General features: G+C 43.8%; 1 protein-coding gene across 1 annotated transcript in view; it reads right to left on the bottom strand.

The window, feature by feature from the left end:
- Positions 1 to 22,415, bottom strand: part of LOC311233627 (pleckstrin homology-like domain family B member 1) — a 105,496-nt gene that overhangs the window by 68,054 nt on the left and 15,027 nt on the right. Inside the window, exons 2-3 of the mRNA XM_084320593.1 lie at positions 20,223 to 20,330; positions 16,443 to 16,566 (exon numbers count right to left, since the gene is read on the bottom strand). Coding sequence (XP_084176719.1) covers positions 16,443 to 16,566; positions 20,223 to 20,330 — 232 coding nt within the window. The remainder of the gene's footprint in view (positions 1 to 16,442; positions 16,567 to 20,222; positions 20,331 to 22,415) is intronic.

Below are 22,415 nucleotides of genomic sequence, written 5' to 3'. Positions count from 1 at the left end.
GACAGCCCTAGTTTTTTCACAAGGTAAAAAACAGCGGATAAATAAAAAATAAAAATAAGAAATTATTCTACAGTGTAAGTAGCAGAGGTGTGCGTGTAATACATGTGCTTCTGTGGTGTGCAAGTCACTTAAAGGCCCACTTGCAGGTTGTATTTTTGTTCAATAAACAATGTGGACTAGGCCAAATGTGACTTTCATGAAGCGGAAAAACAAAATTATCGAAATTGACCCAGTTTTAGCGTTTTTATCAAACATTTTGTCCGCCCATCCACAACCACTACGCACGTCCATATTTTAATCCATGTTTCATAGCGTGTCAGCGAAATGACGACGTCACACCAGGTATCAGGGCAGCAGGGGGCGCTGAGAATCACACGCAGGTAGTGGCAGGAAGCAAAGAGCCTTCTTGTTACGACTAGCCGAGGAATCTGTGGCTAGTATCTGTTTCACCTAACACTCCGTGATCATAGCCATTTATCTCTAAAGCGAACCACTATTTGTAAAAGCCACAACCACGTTACCATATTTGTAAATACTAATGTAAATCATTGTGTTGTTGTACCAGTGGAAGCTGCTGACCAAATTTGTAGGTGAAGCACAAATTATTATATTATATTATATATTAAATAATATTTTTAAAACATCCCCCACTGTGTGTCAGTGGTCAGTGGACACAGATGAAAACATATTAACATTAGGTGACAGCGGACCTGACCAGATGAAAACATATTAGGTGACAGCGCACCTGACCAGATGAAATCATATTAGGTGACAGCGCACCTGACCAGATGAAATCATATTAGGTGACAGTGCACCTGACCAGATCAAAACATATTAGGTGACAGCGCACCTGATCAGATCAAAACATTTTAGGTGACAGCGCACCTGACCAGATCAAAACATATTAGGTGAAGGTGACAAGGAAGCCACAGACTCATACCCCCCCGACACTCAACTAACAGTCCTTCATACCAGTGGCCATCAGGCTCCACAACAGTGGGCAGCGACTGCTGCCAGACATCGACCTAGAACTAATAGGAACCCAAGTAGGACAATAACACTACCTTATGCATACTGCACCTTATGTGGATACTGTGATACTGTGAATAATGAATAATGTATATTTCAGTTAGTTAGATAGTAAATTATATTGACCTATTTTGTTTACACTGCTTGTGTTGTTTTCACTACCTGTACCCCCCCCCCCTTCCCCCATGCTGCTATGATGCCTGAATTTCCCCCAAGGGGATCAATAAAGGAATATCTTATCTTATCTTATCTTAAAAGGAAAGATGAAATTACCTACCTGGGTTCCATCCTATAGAGGCAAATCTTTCCTGTGACAAAATGGGATCCAATGTAATAAAACTAAGTCAACCAACAAACTAGATTCCTGTACCGGATCTCCTCTCTGGTAAACAAGAATACCTTGAAGACTCTAACAGGAGCACTCATTCAAGGGTACTACGACTATGCTTGCACCTCATGGTACCAAAGCACCTCAAAGGCACTAAAAACAAGATTACAAACATCACAAAACAAACTGGTCAGACTACTGCTTGACCTTACTCCTAAAACCCACCTCACCCCTGTCCACTTTGACAACCTAGGATGGCTTAGAGTAGACACAGCAACTTGCAATGGGCCTGGTCTACAAGATACACTACACCACCAAGATACCCATGTGCATGTCGAAATACTTCCCAAAGGTCAGTGAATACCACGACCACAACACCAGAGGGAGTTCCACAAATCATGTTCAACCCAGATAAAATAATTTAAAAAGTTAAAAAAAAATAATAATAAAAGAAAATAGTCATAACTTAGAAATGAGATTGCATAGGTCTATGAATCGATATTGCGATTCTGTTTCGATTAATTGCCCAGCCCTACAGTGTGTACAGTAAGTTAGCTTGGTGATTATCATTGTGATGTAGGCTAAGCTGGCTAGCTACTGTTAGCATACAAGCACTGTAGCCTACTTACTTTTTCATCCACAACGTTTTTTCTGATCCAGATGCATAAATCCACTTCTTCATGTTGCTCAGTTGCTGGTTTATACTTCGGTCCTAATGTTGGCGCAAAGTTTAATTTAGCCTGACTTGACTTGTTATAGCTGTACAGCTTACTAACTACTAAACAACAACTTTCTCATAGTCTCAATTTTCACATAGTCAAAATGGGTCCAGCTGCATGTGTGGTCCAGCTGCATGTGTGGAGGATAGGTTTAGCTCGGGCCAATCTCAAGTTTCTCAAGTTTCTTTATTAGTTGTCATACAGAAGTACAGAATACCTTTATACAAAATGCTTATTTATGTTACATTTTGTATAAAAGTATTCTGTACTTCTGTATGACAACTAATAAAGAAACTTGAGAAACTTGAGATTGGCCTGAGCTAAACCTATCCTCCACACATGCAGCTGGACCCATTTTGACTTTGCAATGCAGCAATCTCTGATTGGATTTGCAAGGCTGCCAATCATAATCAACCTCCGTGTATTGGATGTCAAGGGCTGTCAATCAATCAATCCTCCATTCAATGGCAAGAGTTTAACTGCACAGACCGTGCTTAGATGAAGTTAATAGCCTATTTTGATTCGCTGTTATTTATTATTTATTTAACAATGGGTCACACCTGTGAAGTTTTCTTCACAAATAATTACTGCAGGCAATACTGCAGTGCAGGCCTGCTCAGAGCTGTCAATTTTGGCCATTTTTGAAGAAAAAATAATTCACTGGCATTTCTTTTACAGAGGAAAACATTTATAATAAAAAAATAATAATAATAATAATTAAAAAAAATATATATATATATAGTTTTTTTTTTTTTTTTTTTTTTTTTTATATATATAGGTATATGTAAATTAATAATAATTATGAATTATGAGTGAATTTGTGTTTCACGTGTTGTCATAGAGAAACCTCCACTGCGTTGTACATATTGTGTATAGTTTATAACGTTAGTAGCTAGCTAGCTTGCTAGCCGGCATTCTCGAAACTCCTAACTCCTGTATACGTTTGTCCTCACAAACAAAGTATTCTGCCAGGGAACTTATGGACACTTGTAACGTTAACGTTAGTTAGCTATCGTGGTAGCCCGTTTCGTGACGAAAGGGGCTACTATCGTATCAACATGCCGTGACGTGTAGCTAGCTAGCTTGCTAGCCGGCATGATGCGTGCAGTGCTTTGCCCCACAGGTCTGAGAAGAGGACCTGCACATTTTACTCGTTCCCGAAACTCTACATGCCCCGATTTAAAATGGTTCACAACAGTAGACATAATGCTAACGTTAACGTTAGCTAGCTAGCTTGGTACTATGACCCATGACGGGGATAAGGCGACAGCCAATAGCGCTGCGTACTGAACAACAGGCTGCCTAGTGGTAAATGTAGTTCTTTTTTTTACGACTTTAAAAACCTTATAACTACCTTTGTTTCAACCAAAAATGCAGTAGTAGCTGGTCCATCAAAGTGTCTCCGACGATTAAACCCATTTTCGTCTTGTAAGGCGTCCATTTTGCATCAAGGAAATGGCTTTCTGCACTCGTCAAACTCCATTGTAGTGTATGAGAGGTAGGGAAAAGTTACCTGCAGTGACGTCACGGCACTGATAGCGTCTGATAAGCTTTTTTCATTGGCTCCATACATGTTATTCGTGCGTGGACATTTTTAACCCTTTCTGAGTGAAATTTCCGGCGTCATATGGAAAAAAATAAATAATGAAATTAGATACCAATGATGTAAACTACACATAATTGAAGACTAGGGTTTAACCTGCAAGTGGCACTTTAAGGTGCTTCTGTGTGTATGCTCATGCGATTGTCGAGGAGACCAGTTTAAGATAGATCTTTGAGGCACGGATAGTGGGAAATGTGGTGTAGTGTAATAATAGTAGGGATATGATATGTTTTGTAGATCCGAGCATCAGTCACTGAAGACCCTCGACTGCCTCTGAACGGCCTTCGTGACATATTCCTGGGAGGCCGGGGTTCAAAGCCAGGGGCACGGGTACCGGTGACGTCACGGTAAAGGCACATAGCTGGGTCACGGCCACTGGACCACACTCACAAATGTGGAATGAGACCCAGCGAGAAGTTGAAAATAAAACAACAGGTGTCCCCTTAGCCTGGTGGATGATGACAGACATAACGTGGTCAAGGAGGAGAATGTCCCTAGAGAGCAGCCTGCCCTAGACTAAAGGGGACCACCACCCGACTTCAGAATGTGTATTCTGTGATGTTATTCCCATGGTCTAAGAAAAACGGTAATATTAGTGAACACAAACGACTCTTCCCCCAAAGAGTGCTAATAGTCTATTAGCTAATAGCTAATAGGTTCTGCTGCCAGAGCCATTACTGTCACAACTCTGGACTTGAGAACTAGAGACTCACATCACCGTACCGACTATCTTGTTTCTTTGCACTAGACAAGACTCATATCACTGGACTCTCAGCACTGGACTATCTTGTGTTTGTACTTTGTATATTATTATATTGTATTTGTATCTATAAGTGTATCTATAGCGTATATAGATACTGGACTGTATAGGACTGTGAAGCTATGCATCCCCCACCCTGTATCCCCCCCCCCCCCCCCCCCCCCGCCCCCATGCTGCTTTGACACCTGAATTTCCCCAAGGGGATCAATAAAGGATTATCTTATCTTATCTTAGTCCAACTCGTGATGTCGTAAGGTAATAACGACTTGTAACAAGGACTATAGCTACCTACTAGTGTACAGTGTCTAAAAGAGAACAATGTTGCCTACTTCGCGAAACGTTCATTAGCTATCGACACGGACTGACGGGCTTAAGTTGTGGCTACATGGACCCAAATACCAGAGCCGTCCGCTGGTTCACCAAAATACTTTTCTCTCAAGAGATCAGCCATTCAATGAGTGGAGAGAGAGCTGCTGCAACGTGATGTAACGTAAATGATTACAAATGGTAACTGTGACTTTTTTTTATTGAAAATAAGTATTAATTAAGCATCAGGTATAATGCTATGTATATGTTATTTATGTGTGTGTGTGTGTGTGTGTGTGTGTGTGTGTGTGTGTGTGTGTGTGTGTGTGTGTGTGTGTGTGTGTGTGTGTGTGTGTGTGTGTGTGTGTGTGTGTGTGTGTGTGTGTGTGCGTGCGTGCGTGCGTGCGTGCGTACGTGCGCGCGTGCGTGTGTGAGGATATGTCTCCTTGTCTGATAAACAGAAGACTGAAGAGCATGTTAAAGTAGGCGGGACTAACACTTGGTGGTTCAGGCTAGATGTCTCCTAACTCCTCCTACTTCTTTTTGGGACTTTATTGTTTGTTTTTCAAGCACAAACTTGTCTGCCTGTTCGTGTTCCTATAATGAACACATGGCCCCGGTACTTAAAGGTGATTGGCCACTTCACACATGCCACTCACGTCTATGAGGAAGTCCGTCACCTCAGCTGTGTGGAGGCGGGTCATTCTATTCCTAGTTCAGTGGTTGGGTGAAATCGTGACACACTTTGATTAAGACTCCCGGCCAATTCCGCCCCCCGCAGCCGCAGGAACGAAAAAAAGAAAAGAAAAAAACGACTGCTGAACAGCTGAAAGAGAATGAGCCGTATCCTTTCCTTCCAACCGCAGACTTCTTTTTTTAAGTCTATAATTCCCCTTCAAAATAGCCCTCAACCACAGAGAAGAAAGAGAGCGAGTACAGAGCAACATCCCTGCAGGGCCTGCTGCCCTAGATTCCCCATCGCCACCTCTCTCTCTCTCTCTCTATCTCTGTTTTCCCTCTCCACCGCCCCTGTTCCCTCCGTTTTCCCTCTCCTGCACTGCCTGCACTGCCTGCACCGCCCCTGTTCTCTCTCTCTCTGTGTTCCCTCTCATGCACTGCCTGCACCGCCCCTGTTCTCTCTCTCTGTGTTCCCTCTCCTGCACTGCCTGCACCGCCCCTGTTCTCTCTCTCTCTGTGTTCCCTCTCCTGCACTGCCTGCACCGCCCCTGTTCTCTCTCTCTGTGTTCCCTCTCCTGCACTGCCTGCACCGCCCCTGTTCTCTCTCTCTCTGTGTTCCCTCTCCTGCACTGCCTGCACCGCCCCTGTTCTCTCTCTCTGTGTTCTCTCTCCTGCACTGCCTGTACCGCCCCTGTTCTCTCTCTCTGTGTTCTCTCTCCTGCACTGCCTGTACCGCCCCTGTTCTCTCTCTCTGTGTTCTCTCTCCTGCACTGCCTGCACCGCCCCTGTTCAGCTGTTTCTCCCCTGGCATCTGCGCTATGTGCCGGACAGATGGTTGAAATTGTGTGTGTGTGTGTGTGCGTGTGGGGGGGGGGGGGGGGGGGGGGGGGGTTGGGGTCCAAAAGGGGGGTCCAGGGACCACCAAACATCCTTCAGAGAGGCTGGGCGGGGGGGGGGGCTCCCAAGGGCAAAATAAGGAATAGGTCCGCTTCACTCTTACTTCCTTCTCTAGAGGTCAGAGGTCACGTTGAGAATGCCAATCCCAAACGTTTTACGTTACAACAGGGATTTGTCTCGGTCCCACAGCGACTCGACATGCCGACATGCGCGGCGGGAGGACGACAGGACCTCATTGGACAAAGACTACATGTGTCCTGTTCCTGGCCAAATTCCCAATCAGGTCTCTGACATCAAGGCCACCTAATCATCAAGTTTCAAGTTTCAAGTTTGTTTAATAGTTGTCATACAGAAGTACAGAATACTTTTATACAAAATGCTTCTTACTGTTACGCTCCAGAGACTGTGCTAGACGAGATAAGTATCAAATAACATAGTATAGCATGTAAATTAGAAGTAGAAAATGAGGTCACAGTGTTCAGTATAGACATATGTACAATGTTCGATGCAGAATAGACGTAACTGAGTTACCATATAATATACAATATACTATGCAGTGTACTAATATACAATACTATATAGTGCAAAGCAGAAATGGGATGAGGTACAATTTAGGTACAATTTACAGTAAGGTGTACGAGTTGTAGTGCAAATCCTTTATCAATAAATATAAAGTGTGGGGAGTGGGTGCTACAGTGTGTTTGTTTAAAGTGAGTGTGTGCGTGTGGATGTGTGTGCTATGTGCGTTTGATGGTTGTTGTGTAGTGTTCATTGTTCGTTGAGCAGCCTGATGGCCTGGGGATAGAAGCTTCTTCTGAGTCTTTCTGTGCTCGCCTTGAGACTCCGGTATCGCTTGCCTGACCGCAGCAGTTCAAAGAGGCAGTTGTTCGGGTGGCTGGAGTCCTTAATGATTCTCTTAGCCTTGCCCCTGCACCGCTTGTTGTAAATGTTCTGGAGGGTGGTGAGCCCCCCTCCAATTGTGCGTTCGGCTGAACGTGTCACTCTTTGTAGTCTGCTTCGGTCTTATGCAGTGCTATTCCCAAACCAGGAGGTGATGTTGCCAGTCAGGATGCTCTCTATTGTTCATGAGTAGAAGTTCTTAAGGATCTTCTGACTGTTGTTTTCTCTATACCAGAAATCGTATGGCATGGGGTGCCTACTTCGGTGTCTATGTAGGCCTGCTTGTGTGTGTTTGTTTGTTCAGAGGGGGGGGGGGGGGGGGGGGGGTTATTTTATATTTTATATTTATCTTGATATAATGTAATTTTGCTTCCTGGTGAATGCCACATGCAAGCCCCTTGAGGGTTTTTAGGCAATTCTCCTACACATCCCTTGTGGACTATATTGTATTATATATGTAACTGTTTTTATATGTGTAAATAAACAAACAAACAAACAAACAAACAAACCCCCGACCTCCTGAAGTCCACAATCATCTCCTTTGTTTTGCTGACGTTCAGGGAGAGGCTGTTTTCCTGGCACCATCCCGCCAGGACCTTGACCTCTTCCAGGTAGGCCCTCTCGTCTTCAGAGAGGCTGGGCGGGGGGGGCTCCCAAGATATCAGCCTTAATTGGCTGATATCAATCCCTGTCTCCTGAGCCGTTCAGCCATTGTGTGTAGTGGGATGTGTGCCGGATGCCATTGTATGGCAGCCATTGAGCCTCCGTAGCCCAAGGTTGGGTGCTACCAGTGGTGGTGAAGGAGGCAATTCCCACCCTACAAGCTTTGAGTGTCTAGAAAAACAGAAAAGCACTATATAAATGCAATTAATTATTATTATTATTATTAGACTACATGTGTCCTGTTTACATACATGTAGTGTTATGGTTTGTAACCGACCCCAATCACACAACACAAGACAGGTATGAGAGTAAGCCAAAACAGGGCAATTATTTATTACATAACAAAAAGCGGCACAGTCCCTTTAAGGGAGAACACAAAAACACTAGAGTCAAGGAATATGGAAAATGCGGCACTGTGCCTTTAAGAGGCGAACAGGCTAAGGGACAAAGGCTAAAGGACAGGGCCAGGGCTAAATGTCAAGGGCTAAGTGTCCGGGCCAGGAACAGGGGCACTGGAGAGGGGGACAGGGACAGAGGCCCGGAGAGGCGGGCTGGAGACAGGGACAGAGAACAGGGTTAAGGCCTTGGACAGGGCGAGGGCCAGAGCTGCTTACAGGGATGAGGACAGGGTTCCGACAGCGGAGGCCTGGCACGGGGACAGGGGCCCGACGGCGGAGGCCTGGCACGGGAACAGGGGCCCGGCGGCAGAGGCCTGGCACGGGGACAGGGGCCCGACGGCGGGGGCCTGGCACGGGAACAGGGGCCCGACAGCGGGGCCTGGCACGGAGATCCTCCTCCTCCTTTTCGGATGCTGCAGACGGGCAGCGCAGAACAAAGGGGGTCCCAGGGGACCGGGATGGGAACACGGCGTCCTCCCGTGGAATACTAGGGAGCAACGACGAGCCTGGGTCCAAGGGGAACGGGATGGGCACACGCCGTCCTCCCGTGGAATACTAGGGAGCGACGACGAGCCTCACCCCCAGGAACGAGGATCACAAAGAGACGCCTTCCTCCCATGGAATCGGGAGCGATGACGAGCCGGCTTGACGTCTGGAGTGGGAACACTGGAAAACCTCCCGTAGAGAATTAGAGAGCGAAGACGGTGTCCCACTCCAGGCAAACGGCGACAGGTGGTGATGGCTGGCACGTCGTCTCACGCCGGAGACGCGGCAGGTGATGGTAAGAAACTCCATGAACACAGAGTGTACACAGATACAGATACAGAACGAACACAGAGTCCAGAACACAGAACGACCCGACAAGGACTGGAGGGGAGTCTGCAACCTATGTACTCTCCCGAGGTGATTGCAAACTCCCAACAGGTGCGTGAAGGTAGAGGATCAAGGAGTCTGTATATCTGTTATCACTGTACATATTAATACTATAACTCTGTACATACATCTGATTAGTACTATTACTATACTCAGTAGTACTCATTTATACATGTTATACCCAGTTTAATCACCTGTACATTGTATATTACTATTGCACCTCACTGTTAAATGTGCACTCTGGTTGGATGCCAAACTTCTTTTTATTGTACTGTACTTGTGCTGTATAATGTCAATACATTTTAATCTAATCTAATCACTCAACTGATAATACTCACATTTGTGCACATTATTTAGCAGCACAACATACCGGTATGGTCACTAAACGTGCCTACTTGCCCATATGCGCATGTCCAGAGTTAATTATAATTGTTATATTGTTTACACCACCTATTTTTATTCTATTTCTACTTCTCCACTGTACTATCATTCCATGACCTGTACCATTCTATCTTCTACTACCTGTACCTCCCCTCCACACAGCTGCTAAGATGCCTGAATTTCCCCAAGGAGATCAATAAAGGAATATCTTATCTTATCCCTTTCACTGCGACAATACAGAAAGTTAACCCTTTCACAGGCACACGACAAAGGCTTAACCCTTTCACTACCACAATACAGAAGGTTAACCTTTCACTACCACACTACAGAAGGTTAACCTTTCACTACCACACTACAGAAGGTTAACCTTTCACTACCACACTACAGAAGGTTAACCTTTCACTACTACACTACAGAAGGTTAACCTTTCACTACCACACTACAGAAGGTTAACCTTTCACTACTACACTACAGAAGGTTAACCTTTCACTACCACACTACATATGGTTAACCCTTTCACTACCACACTACAGATGGTTAACCTTTCACTACCACACTACAAAAGGTTAACCTTTCACTACCACACTACATATGGTTAACCCTTTCACTACCACACTACAGATGGTTAACTTTTCACTACCACACTACATAAGGTTAACCTTTCACTACCACACGACAAAGGCTTAACCCTTTCACTACCACACTACAGAAGGTTAACCTTTCACTACCACACTACAAAAGGTTAACCTTTCACTACCACACTACATATGGTTAACCCTTTCACTACCACACTACAGATGGTTAACCTTTCACTACCACACTACATATGGTTAACCCTTTCACTACCACACTACATATGGTTAACCCTTTCACTACCACACTACATACGGTTAACCCTTTCACTACCACACTACAGAAGGATAACCTTTCACTACCACACTACAGAAGGTTACCACACTACAGAAGGTTAACCCTTTCACTACCACACTACAGAAGGTTACCACACTACAGAAGGTTAACCCTTTCACTACCACACTACAGAAGGATAACCTTTCACTACCACACTACAGAAGGTTAACCCTTTCACAACCACGCTACATACGGTTAACCTTTCACTACCACACTACAGAAGGTTAACCTTTCACTACCACACTACATACAGTTAACCATTTCACTACCACACTACATGTTAACCCTTTCACAACCACACTACATACGGTTAACCCTTTCACTACCACACAACATACGGTTAACCATTTCACTACCACACTACAGAAGATTAACCTTTCACTACCACACTACATACGGTTAACCCTTTCACTACCACACTACATACGGTTAACCCTTTCACTACCACACAACATACGGTTAACCATTTCACTACCACACTACAGACAGTTAACCATTTCACTACCACACTACAGACGGTTAACCTTTCACTACCACACTACATACGGTTAACCCTTTCACTACCACACAACATACGGTTAACCCTTTCACTACCACACTACAGAAGGTTAACCTTTCACTACCACACTACAGACGGTTAACCTTTCACTGCCACACTACAGAAGGTTAACCTTTCACTACCACACTACAGAAGGTTAACCTTTCACTACCACACTACAGAAGGTTAACCTTTCACTACCACACTACAGACGGTTAACCTTTCACTACCACACTACAGAAGGTTAACCTTTCACTACCACACTACAGAAGGTTAACCTTTCACTACCACACTACAGAAGGTTAACCTTTCACTACCACACTACAGAAGGTTAACCTTTCACTACCACTACTACTCTATTACAGTAGCACTCTTGTTGATTGAGTGATTCTGAATGTTTCCTTTCAAAAAAGGCCAGACTCATGCATGTGCTATAAATGGTTCAAGAATAGCTTTAAGATTACTTTGGGTATGTAATCGACAGGAGTTTTATGTAAAATGTGCAGGACTGTTAAGAGGTAATACTACATCATTACTGGAATGGAATTTTGGAACCTATGGAAACCGTTCTAGTGACTGGCTGGTCCCCCTGAGTTTGCTCTGAACAGGGTGAATCTGCATTTCGCTATGATGCCCCTCTAGCTCATGGAATGAACTCCAACAGTCCTTAAAGCTTGAGATTCTCCTCCTCTGTTGCAGAGTTTAAGACCTTGATCTCCAACCTTTGTCAATCAAGTTGTGCGTGTTTTAATTTATTTGTAATCCTCGCTTTTTGCCTCGTCTTGTTGTCTTATCGTTATGATTTTATATACTGTGTGATTTTATATGCTTTTAAGTTAATTTCTGTATGTACACTCGACGTGACTGTAAAAGAGGTTGAAAAAACCTCAGACTAAAAACCTCAGTTGCTTTTTGAGTTTAAATAAAGGTTTGAAATTAAAAGAAACAAGTCATACCTTCACTGATCTCTTTAGTATTGAGAAACTTAGGATCGTTGCTACATCCTCTCACCAGGCTCCAACACAATCCAACGGGTCAAATGTTTTATAGCCTTCAAAAACCATGATGTGTTCTTTTCCAAAAAGATAATCTCACTGTTTAATCAAATGTGTCTTTACATGTTCTACTGAGGAAATGGTTGCAAACCGTCGTATCAAACATTATGCGTTTCATAGGCCTCGTGCTACATAAGTTATACTTTATTAATCCCCTTGAGGAAATGAATCCTCTGCATGTGACCCATCCTAACTGTTTAGGAGCCGTGGCACAGCCACACATTGCTAACTGCTGCTGGAGTTTTGAACCCAGAACCTTCTTGATGTGAGGCAACAGTGCTACCTACTGCTGGGGGTTTTGAACCCAGGAGCTTCTTGCTGTGACTGTGAGGCAACAGTGCTACCTACTGCTGGGGTTTTGAACCCAGGAGCTTCTTGATGTGAGGCAACAGTGCTACCTACTGCTGGGGTTTTGAACCCAGGAGCTTCTTGATGTGAGGCAACAGTGCTACTGCTGGGGTTTTGAACCCAGGAGCTTCTTGATGTGAGGCAACAGTGCTACTGCTGGGGTTTTGAACCCAGGAGCTTCTTGCTGTGGGGCAACAGTGCTACCTACTGCTGGGGTTTTGAACCCAGGAGCTTCTTGATGTGAGGCAACAGTGCTACTGCTGGGGTTTTGAACCCAGGACCTTCTTGATGTGAGGCAACAGTGCTAACTACTGCTGGGGTTTTGAACCCAGGACCTTCTTGATGTGAGGCAACAGTGCTACCTACTGCTGGGGTTTTGAACCCAGGAGCTTCTTGATGTGAGGCAACAGTGCTACCTACTGCTGGGGGTTTTGAACCCAGGAGCTTCTTGCTGTGGGGCAACAGTGCTACCTACTGCTGGGGGTTTTGAACCCAGGAGCTTCTTGCTGTGGGGCAACAGTGCTACCTACTGCTGGGGTTTTGAACCCAGGAGCTTCTTGCTGTGAGGCAACAGTGCTAACTACTGCTGGGGTTTTGAACCCAGGAGCTTCTTGATGTGAGGCAACAGTGCTACCTACTGCTGGGGTTTTGAACCCAGGACCTTCTTGATGTGAGGCAACAGTGCTACCTACTGCTGGGGTTTTGAACCCAGGACCTTCTTGCTGTGAGGCAACAGTGCTACCTACTGCTGGGGGTTTGAACCCAGGACCTTCTTGCTGTGAGGCAACAGTGCTATAACCACTGCTGGGGGTTTTGAACCCAGGACCTTCTTGTTTTGAGGCAACAGTGCTAACTACTTTGAACCCAGGACCTTCTTGCTGTGAGACAACAGTGCTAACTACTGCGCCACCGTGCCACCCAACTTGTAACTAATTTGCCTCATTACATGGGTAACTGACCTATGAAACTCAATGTTGAATACGATTTGCAACCATTTCCTCAGTAGAACATATGAAGACACATCTGATTATACTGTGAGCTTCTTGTTTTTGAAAAGAACACATGATGGTTTTGCAATAATAAAATACTTTATTGGATTGGAGCCTGGTGAGAGGACATTTCTCAATACTAACGAGATCAGTGAAAAGATGGCATGTACTAGTCAACATCATGCCAGACGATGTTTAAATAGGGCCTGGGTGGAATAAATCATGTTTATCTTGAACAAATATAAATGACACAAGGTTTTCATCACCACACAGTGAACCTTTGTTTACTTGTATTCACCTAAAATGTCCACACTTTTTGTATTAAACACCATAATGTGTAATATTTATATCAGACGACTCCTCCATCGTAAGCTACATCACCGACGATGATGAGGAGGAGTACAGAGCCCTGGTGGAGAGCTTCGTGGGGTGGAGCGACAGCAACCACCTCCAACTCAACACCAGTAAGACCAAGGAGCTGGTGGTGGACTTCCGGAGGGGCAAGAAGAGGCCCCCCCCGATTCCCATCTCCATCCGAGGGGTGGATGTGGAGATGGTGGACTCATACAAGTTCCTTGGGGTACACCTGAACAATAAACTGGACTGGTCGGACAACACAGAGGCCCTCTACAGGAAGGGACAGAGCAGGCTGTTCTTCCTGAGGAGACTCAGGTCCTTCAATGTGTGCAACAAACTGCTGCAGTCTTTTTACCAGTCTGTTGTGGCCAGCATCCTCTTCTATGCTGTGGCATGCTGGGGAGGCTACATCAACTCAAGGGACACCAACAAGCTCAACAAGCTGGTGAGGAAGGCTAGCTCCGTGGTGGGAGTCGAGCTACCTAGACTTGAGGTGATGGTAGAGAGGGGGATGATAAGGAAGCTGGATGCCATCATGGAGAACCCCTACCACCCCCTCTACGACGAGCTAGTCAAGATGAGAAGCTCGTTCAGCCACAGACTCATCCCCCCCCGACACTCAACTAACCGCCTCGGACAGTCCTTCATACCAGCGGCCATCAGGCTCCACAACAGTGGGCAGCGACTAGCAGCCTCCAGGCCCCACAACAGGGGGCAGCGACAGCGACTGCTACCAGACATTGACCTGGGACTTATAGGAACCCAAGGGGGACAAAGTAGACTACCCTGGTACTTTGATTAATGTATACTCAGTAGATAGTAAATTATTATAACACCACCTCTTGCATACTGCACCTCATGTGACACTGTGAATAATGTGAATATTCCTCAGCTAGTCAGTTAGTAAATTATATTGACCATATTGATCAAATTGTTTACACTGCCTGTGTTGTCTTTTACTACCTGTATACTGTTTTGTTTTACTACCTGTACCCCTCCCCCCCTCCCCCCATGCTGCTATGATGCCTGAATTTCCCCAAGGGGATCAATAAAGGAATATCTTAATATAAATGTGTGTGTGTGGGGGGGGGGGGGGGCGCACAGTCTACACTCGATGAAAATGTGTTCTTTCATGTGTTCTTCACAGAAAACGAGGCAAGGCCAACGAGTCTCAAGGCTGAAAAAAGAATTCACTGTATTATTTCTCTTTCAGTAAACATTGCCAACGGGTCCCACAGACCCGACCCTAAAGCCTAATAGCCCAAGAACTTGAGAGCGTTTGTTCTCGCCAAACAACGGAAGCCAGGGCTGGGAGCATATCTCCACATCTTGCCGGCCTGGGCAGAAGAAACGTCTGCTGGCTGCATATATTACAGATGATGGACAGCGTATCCGGTCTGTTCCTCTCCTCAGTCCGTTGACCTCCGCTTGTTCCTTCAATAAAAACACGTCCCTGTTTTCTCATCAGATGGCTGGAAGAGGCTCGTTTTGTTTTTGACTTTTGCGTCAATGATCTGTCCTTCATGAGCAGAACCCATGCCGTCCAGAAGACGAGTACAAGAGACATTTTGTAGGGGTTGGTTTTAGACAAGACTGTGTTTTGAATATGGTTATGCCTTAGCAGTGTTGTAGTCGAGTCACTAAATCTCGAGTCCGAGTCGAGTCTCGAGTCCCCAGTGTTCGAGTCCGAGTCCAAGTCTGAGTCACCAAAGAAGAGCCAGAGTCGAGTTCCCATCACCCTAGTCCGAGTCCAAGTCATCAAGGTTGAGTCCACTACACTCTGGCAGTCAAAGAGCTGACATACAAATAAAAAAAGTTCTACATTAAACATAAATGACACAGCGGTCACCATTTCATAGGGAGTTTATTTACTTTGCCATTAATATAGCCATCAATATCTTATGCCAAATGATCAGGGCCTATTACAAAAAGATATTTAAATAAATAACTATTTATCAATTAACGTCTGCCCCTTCCGAGTCCGAATGCAGTCAATGCTCGAGTCCGAGTCATCAGTGCTCAAGTCTAAGTCGAGTCACGAGTCCTGAACACCAGTCCTGGACTTGAGTACTACAACACTGTGCCTTAATAAATACTCATGGTCCTCTTCAATAGGAACCAGAAGTAATCTAAAAGGTCACTGGTAATTACTTTAGTCTCTCTGCTTACTTCTGCTTGCAAGTAATCTTTCAAGTTTTCAAGTGTTGTTTTTATTTGTCACTTATAAAGTACATTACAGTGAAATGCTTGGTTCTGTATGAGCCCCTGAGAATGTGCTTCATACAGTAAAAAAAAAAAGTAAAAAAGAGAGTAAAGTCCCAACACTATACAAATATACAAACTAAAGTACAACCTAAATGACATAAGAATTTAGACAATGACGTACACAAATGCTAACTTTTGTTTTTTTGTATGCAAAAACTAGGTATGGATGTAGTGTGAATCTTTTTGTAATAAATAGATCAAATATGGTGTAGTGTTTTAAAGTGTTTAAAGTGTCTAAAGTGAGTGTTAAGGGTGTAAAGTGTTTGTTTAAAGTGAGTGTGTGTGCAATGAATGTAGATGAATGGTTTAATGTTGCATAGAGTCATTGAGCATCCTGATGGCCTGGGGGTAGAATCTGTAAACAACACAGATTACATGTCCTGGATAATCCCCCCCCCCCCCCCCCCCACACACACACACACACACACACACTGAGAGGGACTCACCTTCCTGCAGGGGTAACAAGGTGATGGCAGTGCTGAGACGTCCACTCCCCAGGCTGACCAGGTGGGGGCGCTCTGCCTGAACCTTCAGGGAATTGCCCGTCTCAATCAGGTCTAAAGGAGTGCCCTATCAATGCAGTATGATATGGAAAATTGGTTCAGAGTAGTGATAATACGCTATCGCCCACTACAAGGACAGCTTGTAACAGCCAGTCAGAAGATAATATTCTACCAAGCTGTTATCATTGCCAAATACATGCTGTTGGAGGTACTGCTGTGTGTGATTAGATATGTTAAACTTATAATTTAGTTAAAAGTTTAATTAAAATATATATATATTAAAGTCCAAGGGAAATACCTTTTTACCAGTTTCAAACTATCAAATAAGACTTTTGTACTATTTGTAACCATATTTGTTTGTCATTTGTAAATAACATGTTTTTTATGGATATAATCAGATTTAGAGACAAACTGCTGGCGATCATGATCTTCTTGAGTGAAACTTCAGCGACGGGTGCCAGCAGGCAGGGCTGTGGTTCCGCTCTCTAGTACATTTTGCTCACGTTGGCTTGTAACGTAGCCTTGTAATGTAGCCTGGTTATGTAGCATTGTAACGTAGCCTTGTAATGTAGCCTGGTTATGTAGCATTGTAACGTAGCCTTGTAATGTAGCCTGGTTATGTAGCATTGTAACGTAGCCTTGTAATGTAGCCTGGTTATGTAGCATTGTAACGTAGCCTTGTAATGTAGCCTGGTTATGTAGCATTGTAACGTAGCCTTGTAATAGCCTGGTTACGTAGCCTTGTAACGTAGCCTTGTAACGTAGCCTTGTAATGTAGCCTGGTTATGTAGCCTTGTAATGTAGCCTTGTAATGTAGCCTTGTAATGTAGCCTTGTGATGTAGCCTGGTTATGTAGCCTTGTAATGTAGCCTTGTAATGTAGCCTTGTAATGTAGCCTTGTAATGTAGCCTGGTTATGTAGCATTGTAACGTAGCCTTGTAATGTAGCCTGGTTATGTAGCATTGTAACGTAGCCTTGTAATGTAGCCTGGTTATGTAGCATTGTAACGTAGCCTTGTAATGTAGCCTGGTTATGTAGCATTGTAACGTAGCCTTGTAATGTAGCCTGGTTATGTAGCATTGTAACGTAGCCTTGTAATGTAGCCTGGTTATGTAGCATTGTAACGTAGCCTTGTAATGTAGCCTGGTTATGTAGCATTGTAACATAGCCTTGTAATGTAGCCTGGTTATGTAGCATTGTAACATAGCCTTGTAATGTAGCCTGGTTATGTAGCATTGTAACATAGCCTTGTAACTATAGCCTTGTAATAGCCTGGTTACGTAGCATTGTAACGTAGCCTTGTAACGTAGCCTTGTAATGTATGTAGCCTTGTAATGTAGCCTTGTAATGTAGCCTGGTTATGTAGCCTTGTAACGTAGCCTTGTAATGTAGCCTGGTTATGTAGCCTTGTAATGTAGCCTTGTAATGTAGCCTTGTAATGTAGCCTTGTGATGTAGCCTGGTTATGTAGCCTTGTAATGTAGCCTTGTAATGTAGCCTTGTAATGTAGCCTTGTTATGTAGCATTGTAACGTAGCCTTGTAATGTAGCCTGGTTATGTAGCATTGTAACGTAGCCTTGTAATGTAGCCTGGTTATGTAGCATTGTAACGTAGCCTTGTAATGTAGCCTGGTTATGTAGCATTGTAACGTAGCCTTGTAATGTAGCCTGGTTATGTAGCATTGTAACGTAGCCTTGTAATGTAGCCTGGTTATGTAGCATTGTAACGTAGCCTTGTAATGTAGCCTGGTTATGTAGCATTGTAACGTAGCCTTGTAATGTAGCCTGGTTATGTAGCATTGTAACATAGCCTTGTAATGTAGCCTGGTTATGTAGCATTGTAACATAGCCTTGTAACGTAGCCTTGTAATAGCCTGGTTACGTAGCATTGTAACGTAGCCTTGTAACGTAGCCTTGTAATGTATGTAGCCTTGTAATGTAGCCTTGTAATGTAGCCTGGTTATGTAGCCTTGTAACGTAGCCTTGTAATGTAGCCTGGTTATGTAGCCTTGTAATGTAAAGCCTTGTAATGTAAGATAAGATAGCAGCATGGGGGAGGGGAGGTACAGGTACATGAGATAGTAGACCTGATAGGCTGATACAGGTCGTAAAATTATAGTACAGTGGATAAGTAAAAAATAAAATAAAAATAGGCAGTGTAAACAATATAATTAACTCCGAGTATGCGCATATGGGCAAGTAGGCAGTGTAAATATGTCAAGGTGCAGATGAGGGTATGTATGCCCTCTCAGTTATATTTGCCCTACAATAAATATAGTTACAATATATATATAATCGAATATCTAATCTAATATAAATATAATCTAAATATATGCTATGATTGAGTAAGTATACAGTATACATGCATACATGCATACAGTATACAGTGCAGTATGCATATGGTATGTATGCCGTGATATACTTCATACGCTAAACATTGTCCGTTTAAGGTAGTCCATTTAGGTGGAAGTCAGACACACGTATTGATCGTAGCTCCTAGTAGTTGAATGTCTGGTTATGTAGCATTGTAACGTAGTCTTGTCAGAGGCTCTGCGCTATACATCCAATACAGAAATTGAAAGATGTTTTTTGTCGAGGACACACAGGTCGCTGAAACGTTCTTCAGCAATAGTTTCAGCGGCTGGTCTATTTTCTCCACGAGTGCCTCTACACGTGACTGGACCAGAATCTCTTGTTGACCAGCATAGATAAATATGGCTTCTGGTGTGAACAGCCAGGCTCCTGCTCTTCTGGTGTGAACAGCCAGGCTCCTGCTCTTCTGGTGTGAACAGCCAGGCTCCTGCTCTTCTGGTGTGAACAGCCAGGCTCCTGCTCTTCTGGTGTGAACAGCCGGGCTCCTGCTCTTCTGGTGTGAACAGCCAGGCTCCTGCTCTTCTGCTGTGAACAGCCAGGCTCCTGCTCTTCTGGCGTGAACAGCCATCTATTGCTGCTACCTAACTAGCTAGCAGGCAAACGTTAGCTGCCACTCATGATTTATTCCTACATCACATCCTCATCAAAGCTCCGACAATAATGTCAGATTGCACCAGCAGATATAATTCTCTCTCGTTTGGGTTAACATATTAATTGATAAAACAGTGGCTCTCAGTTTCTGACACACAGCATTGGGCAAAAAAAGTTATGACCTGATGTTGTGTGGTGATTGTTTATGCAAAATGTAATGATGCCAACGTAGAAAATACCAGATCCACACTATATAAGAAGCTAAGAAAGATGACAAATGTTTAAATGCAGCTTTAAAAGTTTTTCATAGGAAGAGACAGTTGGACATTAGTGAATAACAATAATAAATACATAAATATTAAGTTATATAGTTATTCTGTGATTCAATTCTAACTAAACGCCTAAGACAAATATGTTCCTTCTTAGCCATCTTGACTAATATACTGATATCATCTACACTTGACGTGTCATAGCAGGGTAAACACAGGTGTAACTAATTACGAATTAATACTAACTAAAATTATGATCTATTCCATTAAAGTGTTCCAGTATTACCCTGGCATTGTGCATGCCGTCACACTGGCACATCTAAATTAAATGGAACTCTAACTAATTAGTCACACCTGTGTGTTTACCCTGCTATGACACATCAAAATGGCTGCTGTGAACAAGGATTCCGTTAGCATCACCAGACATCAAACGGTTAAAAAGGTCACCGGCACGTGACCGAAGGGGGGGGGGGGGGGGGGGAAACGGCTCACCTGTAGGACCCGGTGTGTCTGCCGACCGTGCACTGCTAAGTTCCTGTTCGGACGCTCCATGTCGACTAGTAGCGGGCCGTCGGTAACGGCATCGGACACGCGAAGCTCCTGGGAACACACACACACAGAGAAGAACACGCGTACATTTGAGACGTGGGAATAGTGGTTCTACTACGACTCCACTGTGAGAACAGTGCCGTCCCAGTCATCACTCATCAGCCCACGTGACCAGGCAAACTGGGTGGGTATACAGGGCCATTGTTTCCCTCATAACAAGACGCACACAGTGTGATACGTCAAGAAGCGCTGGCACCAATGTCTAGAGTTGGTGTGGTGGGTGCTGGCTGGTTGGTTGCCCACACACACACACACACACACACACACACACACACACACACACACACACACACACACACACACACACGCCTATGGAGCCTTGTGGACCCATGCAAGACTGGGGTCAAGTACCATTATGACTACTCTCTCCTTTATGGTCATGTCTGGATTCCATTATCTCAACTCTCTCCTTTATGGTCATGTCTGGATTCCATTATCTCAACTCTCTCCTTTATGGTCATGTCTGGATTCCATTATCTCAACCCCCTCCTTTATGGTCATGTCTGGATTCCATTATCTCAACTCTCTCCTTTATGGTTATGTCTGGATTCCATTATCTCAACTCTCTCCTTTATGGTCATGTCTGGATTCCATTATCTCAACCCCCTCCTTTATGGTCATGTCTGGATTCCATTATCTCAACTCTCTCCCTTATGGTTATGTCTGGATTCCATTATCTCAACTCTCTCCTTTATGGCCTGGATTCCATTATCTCAACTCTCTCCTTTATGGCCTGGATTCCATTATCTCAACTCTCTCCTTTATGGTCATGCTTGGATTTCATTATCTCAACTCTCCTTTATGGTCAGATTCCATTGCCTGGAAGGATGTTTCTGAATGAACCTTTAATTTACAGGTGGGAACAGTTAAGGGTTAAGATAAGAGATTCATGAAAAACCTTTAGGTGAAAAGTATGATGAGTTGCGGCTTTGCACCCAGACCACCAGCGAACGTTGATTGATTGATTGATTGATTGAAAACGTTATTAACAGATTGCAGAATGGGTACAATACAGTACGGATCAATACACACAATTGTTAAGGGGATGCAGACCAGAGAAATACTTTCGTCTTGTTTACATCAGGGTCCCCCATTTTCAATTCAGAATGTCACTAGGCTTACTTACCTCCTCCAATGACTATTTTTGTATCACAAACAATACTGTATTTGTAAATCTGGTATGTCATAAATGTATAGATGTAGCAGTATTGTCTATCTGTATGTCATGTATGTCATATATGTTATGATGAATTGAAAATGGGGGACCCTGATGTAAACAAGACGAAAGTCTTTCTCTGGTCTGCATCCCCTTAACAATTGTGTGTATTGAGCTGTACTGTATTGTACCCATTCTGCAATCTGTTAATAAAATGTTCAATCAATCAATCAAACTTGTAGATTTCTACTAAAGTGAATCATTTTAATCTGTTTCCTACCACCTCAATAAACAGGGATGGTGGAGGGAGTGGACTTGCCCACTCTTTCACTCTTTCATGTGTATGTTTTTTTGTCTTGTTTTTTTTAATAGAGGCCTCGCACAGAATATTTGTGTAGTTCTTTGTCTTCCAACATGGCTGCCTGTAACATAGCAACCATTGTTTTATACATGCAGATGGAGGAGACGGCGGCATATATGTGTTGATAATATATTATGAGAAATACATCAGCAAAAACATAATAACTTGGTGTTATTACTGGATCTTGTAAGCAAGTCAGTCACAGTAAAAGAGTAATATCACGCTTCTCCAGTGTTTTACACACTCGACCACAGCATAGAGAATAGGCATTTTCTTTTGAAAAGTGGTTGCTAACGATTACAGGCAGCCATCCTGGAAGGAGGAGAACTACGGTGCAGAAAAGTTCCGTCCAAGGCCTCCGAAGAGTTTTACAACTCTATAGCGTACTGCCCTGCAGAAGCTAACCGCAGTAACTACGCAAACACTGAAACTGAGAGAAATGGCTTGGACTACCCAGTGATTTTGTAGTTACTGCAATTCTTTATACCCTATTTCTCTAAAAACAGAGACAAGATTGAACTCCGAAGCTTTGTCACAAGATAAAACGGATATTGAGACG

The sequence above is a fragment of the Notolepis coatsorum genome, assembly GCF_963971535.1.
Source record: "Notolepis coatsorum genome assembly, chromosome: 8".
In the NCBI taxonomy this organism is placed as follows: Eukaryota; Metazoa; Chordata; class Actinopteri; order Aulopiformes; family Paralepididae; genus Notolepis; species Notolepis coatsorum.
Note: the sequence above shows the minus strand (reverse complement) of the source record. Positions and strands in the feature narration are given on the sequence as shown.